Genomic DNA, 7929 nt, shown 5'->3' with positions numbered 1-7929 from the left:
TTGATAACAATAAGACAGAATTCACTTTCACATTAAAGGAACAACTTGAGCTTTATTCACTGAACGACGCTCTGTGGAAGAGCAGATGCAGAGTTTGAATTCATGGAGCAACAACAAGCACAAAGAGACATCTAAAATTAGAAATAGTAGAAACCTGAACTGTCTCTACTGACTTTAACAAACACATTGTGTTGGAGGAGTGACAACAAGAGGCACACAATTTTTCCAAAGCCGCCATTTCTGAGTGCAAAATGGGAATTTGTAAAGCTGTAAGACTCCAAAGAAGCAACGTGGAAAACGTTTCCAAAAAAATAAAAACAACTTTTTATATTTGGTGAAAATGTCAAAAATATGTACAGATAATGGGGATTACAGGCATTTATTTTCAAAAACCAAAGAATATGAATTAAATATTAGAAACATCTACCCCGAATTTTAGTTTTTCATTGCCACGCTCTTCCTGACTCTTGAACTATAACGAACGCTCCTCCACAACTTGGCAGGCTTCAAATAAAGTGCATTTAAGATTTCAGTCAGTTTAACACAGCAGTATCTCAGGACTATTTAACAGAAACAACAATGACCTCTTCTGGAAAAACCTTGTACAAACATTTCCCAACAAACACAGCGACAGATTTGTACTCATATTTTAAATAACGTTGTCGAGCGTGTCGCCTTCTGCAGTTTCTCCGGTTTTCACCTGGACAGTGTTTCTATTTAAAGGTAGAAGTGGAGCTCGTTTGGTCTGCTGACACATTAAAGAAGGTGAGATTACATTCCAGCTGATATGACACACAAATATCAATCAGAATAGTGCAATTATAAATTTCATTGCGGTACCCGTTCAGTTTGATGCTTAAAGTGCCTGTTGATCCAGACTTGATCCCGTCTGCTGTCTGTCTGCTGGCAGGTCAGCTCAAAGATTTAAACAACATTTAAACAAAACAAACCCTTTCTGTGCCCAAACACTTCAGCGGTGAAATGAACGTGTCTGAACACGAAAAAACCCCTCCTTGGATTAATGGGTTAAAAAAGTAAAGGCAGATGGACGGACAGGAACTGACTGTCAGCTCTGTTGTAGGTTTTTGATTGAGGAGATAAAATCAAAGTCAGAAACTTTTTATAAAAACAAAAAAAAAAAAAAGCTTGACTACTTGCTAATGAATTCTAGCATTAGTATATTCGTCATTCATTGACTGGTCCACTGTTTTACCCTCCACAGGTGCAAACTTCACCTTCGACACGTTTGGTCACCAATGTGTGCAGATTCCATCTAAAGATTTAACCACCTGAAATGGAAGATTCTACTTCCCATCTTGTTTCTTCTTCAAACCCCCATCAGCCTCCTGGTGGGAGGCCAATCTGACGTGAAACTTTTTAAAAGAAGGATTTCAGCAGCTAGCTAACTAAAGCGTTGAACGGCACTCTTGTCTCGTCGTCTTCCTCCTCGACAATGCTCCTCGGGTCTTGCCTACTCGGACAGAATATTTGCCGTAGCAGCGCCAGTACGACACGCACCAACAGCCTCAACACGAGAAACGCAAAAGGCACCGTAATTTCCATCAGGTGGAAAATTGAGGCGCTAAATTTACTCAGAATACATGTGAGGAAAAACGTCCCTAAAGCCACGCAGGGGTACAGAGCTAGCTTAGCAAGCATGAACACGTGCTCCCGTCCGCCGTAGCGGACGTATGGGTGAAGGGTTTCCTGCTCGTTGTACAGAGCGACCACCCAAATGGTGAGCTGGAAAATACCCGCAAAGAAAATAATCACACAGCTGATCTGAATGGCTTCCAGCTCGTTGCGGGAGTTGCGCGGGAACTCGTTTGTCAGCTGATAGGCTAAAGGCAGACCCCCGACGAACGCCAACGAGAAGGTGTTCAGCAGGCCCATGAAGCGCGTCGTCTTGGTGACGTGGAGGAAGAGCGAGTGGTGCACGAACCACAGCAGGCCGACGGTGGCGAAGGACCCGAAGTAGGCCAGGTACTCCGGACCGTAGGCCTGCAGGGCCGCCACCAGGCTGCCGCCAAACTGCTCCTTCACGACTGTCGGGTCTGGAACGTTGTCCTCGCTGAAAGGAAGAGACCAGAGGAATAAAATCTCCGACCAGCTGGTGTGGTGAATGTTTACTTAATGTAGTTTAGAAAACGACAGTCGAATACAAAAGAGTATTTTGTTGAGCTTCTCCTTGAGTGTGAACTAAATTTGTTGAGGTTTCTTTTTATCTTGTCGTTTAAAGTGATGAAGGGAGACAAACCAAATGTCCAGGATGAGGAGCGTTGCCACGATGGCGTAAACTCCGTCACTGAACGCCTCCACCCGCTCCTTACTGAGGGGCTCGTTGGGCAGGTGGGTGTAGAAAACCATGGAGTCCGGAGTCTCATCCACCTGACCTGGAACCAAAAAATTATGTTGTTATGTGGATGAGACTTGTTTGGGGAGCAGAAGGCAAGTATATCCACCACCAATCAGCCATAACATTATGACCACTGGACCGTGTGGTTCATGGAACCAGGATGGCCCAAAATGTTTTACTACTGAAGTCTGACTAAACAGAAGTTATTGTACTCGGTCCTAAGAACCTCAGAGAAATACTATCTAATCATCTCATCAGTCTGGACGGCATCACTTTGGCCTCCAGCTCCACTGTAAGAAACCTTGGAGTAACTTTTGACCAGGACATGTCCTTTGTCCCTCACATAAAAAAGTTAGTCGGGCAGCTTTCTTCCACCTGAGAAACATTAGGAAAATCAGAAACATCCTTTCTGAGGATGATGCAGAAAAACTAGTCCATGCATTTGTAACTTCTAGGCTGGACTACTGTAACTCATTACTATCTGCATGTCCAAACAAATCTCTAAAAGGCCTTCAGTTAATTCAGAACGCTGCTGCACGAATATTAACAGGAACTAGGAAAAGAGATCACATCTCTCCTGTTAGCTGCTCTTCACTGGCTGCCAGTAAAATATAGAGTAGAATTCAAAATCCTTCTTTTAACATATAAAGCTCTTAATGGCCAAACTTCATCATATCTCAGAGAGCTCATAGCTCCTTACTGTCCTAGTAGGCCACTCCGCTCTCTAGATGGAGGTTTACTTGTGGTTCCTAGAGTCTCCAAGAGTAAATCTGGAGGCAGATGGTTCAGTTATCAGGCTCCTCTTCTATGGAGAGGAGGGGCGGACTCTTTAGTAATTTTCAAGACCAGGCTGCTGGGGGAAGGACTGAGCACCCCCCCCCACCGTTTCTCCCAGTTCTAAGCATGTTTACTGCATTTACTCTATCTGTCCCAGCTCCTGTCCTCGTCCTGCAGGTGGTGACTCATCTCCATCCCATGTTCCTGCTGCCTGCTGCTCCCATATGTTCATTAATTCTGTACTACAGCTCATCTCCACGAACTGCCTGCACCTGTTTGAATTTCTCCTTCTCCTGCTCTCATTCTCTCCCTACACTACCCCCCATGCCCCTCTCTCTCTTTCTCTATCTCTCTCAACCCAACCGGCCGAGGCAGATTACCCCCCCCCCCGGTTCAGCCCGAGGTTTCTGCCTCTTAAAGGAAGTTTTTCCTGCTCATCAGGGGATCTGTTGGGTCTCTTTAAATCACTTCATAAAGAGTTCGGTCCAGACCTGCTCTATATGTAAAGTGCCTTGATGTAACTTTATTATGAATGAATTGGTGCTACACAAATAAATCTGATCTGATTTGATTTGATTTGATTTGATAATGGCAGTGCTTCTTGGTGCGATGCTGGGGGGGGGGGGGTATCCGTACTAGAATATAGTGTGATCTATATTTTTTTGTTTTCTTTAATGATGATAACAATCCAATGTTATGCAGAGATTCACTCAACAATTTTATAGACAAATGATACTATTTATAGTCGCGGTGGAAAGTTTAGCGGGTATTTTCTTCCTCCTAGCGGGGGGGGGCGCTAGGAGGAAAATGATTGAGAAGCACTGCATTATGGGAAGAAGACCAGCTAGTTTACGGTGTGCTGCTTTGGACCATGTCCTGTTCCATTCATGTGGATCTTCAATACGTAGCACCGACCTAAACCTGGTTTAGACAGTATTCTCTGATCTTTCAGCAGGATCAGGGGGAAACTTACCGATGGCTTTGCTGCGACACCACTTCAGACTCTGGGAGATGTACGGCAGGAAGATGATGATGCCCAGCAGCACGTAAGACTGAAAGACAGACCACAAAAACCATCACAGACCTACAACAAGTTCACAAACACACAATCCGAACACAACAGAACCGGCTCCTACCAGCTGGAAGAAGATGAAGGAGAAGATGCTGGCGAAGAAGCACATGAGGGGAACTCTCATGATGACTTTGAGGATGTGGTGTTTGTAGTAGGTCTGATTCTCTGACGTCTGAATCTGATGGTTGAGCAGGAAGGGCCGACTGAAGGCGTACAACACGATCATGGACTACGGAAGCAGGAAGCAGAAGGCCAGAAGTATGTGGACGGTTCCTCTCCTTCATCTGACATTAACAAACCTTTCCAGCCTCACCTGAATGAGTCCGATCACCATCACACAACCACAGAAGAGCAGGATCCCCAGAACATTCTCAGGAAAAGTCGCCATTAAAGAAAACTGCAAAGAAACGGACAAAAAGACATCAGTTGTCTTTTGACGTTGAGAGCTTCAGCTGCGCTGACTCGTACTCACCGTGTACGGCAGAAAGGTGATCAGCATCATACAGGCCTGTGATGAAAACAAACGCAGAGGCAACTGGTTTCACTCCCAAATACAGAAGAAACAACGATCCTTAAATCCTTTGAATCAGCAGATCACGTAGTTTTTTTTGTTTTTTTTAACAACGAACTGTCGAAGATCATCAACGTGTTAAAAACTTACGAGGTTCAGCAAAGCGAGACAGTCATCGATCCGCACAATCACCTGAAACAACCTGCGCAGCACAACGCAAGTCAGCCACAAGGCAACAAACCAAAAAATGGATTTAGTGACGACAACATAACACACCTGATGTGGGCCGCCCAGGCAACCGTCACTATCATGAAGGTCATTAAGTAAACGGCGATTTTTGTCGTGAGCAGAATCTGAACGCTCTCCTTCAACTCCTGCAACACAAATTCACTTCAGCATACAAAACCAATGTAATCCAATGTGTTATTGGATCATTATCATCTTTAGTTCCTGATTATTTATATTCAGGCCACTTTTCCTTTCAACATATTTATTATTTTATCTTTATCACTTACTAATCTTTGTTTTTCATTCAAATTTAAATGTGAAAGATTCAAATAAAAGTGTTCTCTGAGTTTCTGTTACTGTTGTTGTGTTCTGTGTGTTATTTTCTGAGTTTGTATGAAGAGTGAGCACACTTTACCTCGTTGTCTTCCACCTTTGTGTGTGCAACGGGTAAAATCTGAAAACAAGAAAGGAGCAGCATGAAATCATTGTTATTATCATCCACAACATTATGACCGCTGACAGGTGAACGGAGTATCATGATGTCATCATGTTATGGCTCATAATCTTAAAATTTGACGCAATATGAACAGGACACGTGATTTTCAACGTAATGACGACGACTTCTTTGTCTAAATACACTTTTTGTCTGGTTTGTAGGATTTTGTGGTGTTTATTTTTGCTGTGTCATGCTTCACTCTGCGTGACAAAATGCTCATTATGGGTGAACAGTATTATCACTACAGCATCCCAATAAGTCCCTTTAACGTGTCTCAGCAGGTGTTAAAATCTGAGTCAATGATGAACACAATCAGACAAAAACAACACACATCTCATTAAGCTCTGAGATCAGTTTTCTTTCTGCTCCATCATCACTTTGCCCCAAACTTCATATCCTCCATTTGTTTCTGCACTTTCATTTAAACTCCTGCAGCTGTTTTTATTTTTTTGAATCGCTTTTGTTGGCAGTCATCTTGTTTTCTGCATTCTTCACTCCTGTGTTTTATTTCTGACAGTTGACTCACCATGACGGTGGCTATGATGGAGATGAGGGCGTCGCTGTAGGCCAGCAGCCGGTGGGAGGACTGAGTGCTGCGGGCCTCCCGGTCCGCTTCGGCCGGTCCTCCGCTCGGCCCCTTCTTCTCCATCTCCTCCTCGACGTGGTGCTCGATGATGTCGCTGTCTTCGTTGCCCCCCATGCCGCCGGTGTGTGTGTGTGTGTGTGTGTGTGTGTGTGTCGGCGGGGGGACCGACCGAGCTGTTTGCAAACAGCCGACCGACAGCTGACTGAGCGTGGGCAGACAGGAAGTGGCCAGCGGCCTCCTTCCGGTTCACTGCAGAGATATTTCTGTTCCTAAATTATTTTATTTCATTTTATTTATTAATTTTTGTTGGTTTAAAATCGTGGTTTTTTTTTTAAATAGTGTGTTTGTTTTTTAGCCAGAATAAATTGTTGCTGTTGTTGTTGTTAATAATAATTCGGCCATCAGCTCAAAGAAGAAGAAGAAAAAAAAAAAAATAAACATTTTCTACAGCAGCAGTAGGCTGTGTTGAAGTGTATGGGAAAATGTTGGTTTATAAGCTCAGTAAAAAGATGCTGTATTTTGTACATCAGTCCTGCCAGGGAGTCCAGAAGCTTCAGGTGGATCTGGTCTGGTCTGGGCCTCTATGGGCCTCTATGAGCCTCTATGAGCCTCTAAGGGCCTCTAAGGGCCTCTATGGGGCTCTATGAGCCTCTATGGGCCTCTATGAGCCTCTATGAGCCTTTATGAGCCTCTATGAGCCTCTAAGGGCCTCTATGGGCCTCTATGGGCCTCTATGGGCCTCTATGAGCCTCTATGAGCCTCTATGAGCCTTTATGAGCCTCTAAGGGCCTCTAAGGGCCTCTATGGGCCTCTATGAGCCTCTATGAGCCTCTATGAGCCTCTATGAGCCTTTATGAGCCTCTATGGGCCTCTAAGGGCCTCTATGGGCCTCTATGGGCCTCTATGAGCCTCTATGAGCCTCTATGAGCCTTTATGAGCCTCTAAGGGCCTCTAAGGGCCTCTATGGGCCTCTATGAGCCTCTATGAGCCTCTATGAGCCTCTATGAGCCTCTATGGGCCTCTAAGGGCCTCTACGGGCCTCTATGAGCCTCTATGAGCCTCTATGAGCCTCTATGAGCCTTTATGAGCCTCTATGAGCCTTTATGAGCCTTTATGAGCCTCTATGGGCCTCTATGGGCCTTTATGGGCCTCTATGGGCCTCCAAGGGCCTCTATGAGCCTCTAAGGGCCTCTATGGGCCTCCAAGGGCCTCTATGAGCCTCTAAGGGCCTCTATGGGCCTCTAAGGGCCTTTATGAGCCATTATGGGCTCATGGTCACCTCGGTGTTGAAGATCAGGTCTGATGACTTCTTGTTTGGTGAGACTCGAGGCTCCGGCTCTGGCAGGTTGTTGGTCACATCCTCTGGTCTGAGCTTGATATTTTTGGAGACCTCCTGGGTTTTAATCTGACACTTGAAGGCTCTTTCCGCTGAACCCCCCAGCAGGAGGCGCAGGTTCTTGAAAAGGTTTCCTAAATTAACACAACCACTGAGCTGACAGCAGCTCTTTTTTACAGTTAAATACCAACACGTAAAAATGTCAGTTTTTTTAACAAAAACTGTTGATGTCTTCGTAAACGTTCATGATTGAAATGACCAGGATTCATGTCAGACCTGGACCAGTAGATGTAGTGATGCCCCGATCCGGCCCCTAGAGGACAGCATCGCTGTGTCAACTGAATTATTGTCCTTTCTTAGTGTTTGTATGTTTGAACACAATCACTTATGTGTTTCTGCTGCAGGATGTCAGTCCTGATTAAACTCCAACCATCTCCAAGTGTTTGGTCCACACTGCTGCTCTGACCCGGACCTGGACTCCCTGACAGGCCATTTATATCTGAGGACGCCTTTAAAATGTTTTTCTAAATCTGAAATACATTCATGTAGAAAACTCAGGGAGTGATT

At 44.8% G+C, this 7929-nt stretch overlaps 1 protein-coding gene across 1 annotated transcript; it reads right to left on the bottom strand.

The window, feature by feature from the left end:
• Positions 1–36: 36 nt before the first annotated feature.
• tmem175 (transmembrane protein 175) lies at positions 37–6208 on the bottom strand. The gene is made up of 10 exons (XM_029510595.1): positions 5967–6208; positions 5360–5398; positions 4993–5090; positions 4867–4918; positions 4678–4713; positions 4519–4602; positions 4270–4434; positions 4107–4185; positions 2258–2393; positions 37–2071 (listed from the first exon to the last, which is right to left on the bottom strand). Exons 1-10 carry the CDS (start codon positions 6138–6140, stop codon positions 1399–1401), a joined length of 1536 nt encoding a protein of 511 aa, XP_029366455.1. The 5' UTR covers positions 6141–6208; the 3' UTR covers positions 37–1398.
• Positions 6209–7929: the final 1721 nt, after the last annotated feature.

This window comes from Echeneis naucrates, chromosome 9 (genome assembly GCF_900963305.1).
Source record: "Echeneis naucrates chromosome 9, fEcheNa1.1, whole genome shotgun sequence".
Classification (NCBI taxonomy): domain Eukaryota; kingdom Metazoa; phylum Chordata; class Actinopteri; order Carangiformes; family Echeneidae; genus Echeneis; species Echeneis naucrates.
Note: the sequence above shows the minus strand (reverse complement) of the source record. Positions and strands in the feature narration are given on the sequence as shown.

Coding starts and splice junctions, on each gene's coding strand:
- tmem175 (XM_029510595.1), bottom strand. CDS start 6,140: ATGGGGGGCAACGAAGACAGCGACATCATCGAGCACCACGTCGAGGAG. Junction 5,091..5,359: donor CAAAGGTGGAAGACAACGAG/GTAAAGTGTGCT, acceptor TTTGTGTTGCAG/GAGTTGAAGGAGAGCGTTCA. Junction 2,394..4,106: donor GTGTCGCAGCAAAGCCATCG/GTAAGTTTCCCC, acceptor TTTTGGTTCCAG/GTCAGGTGGATGAGACTCCG.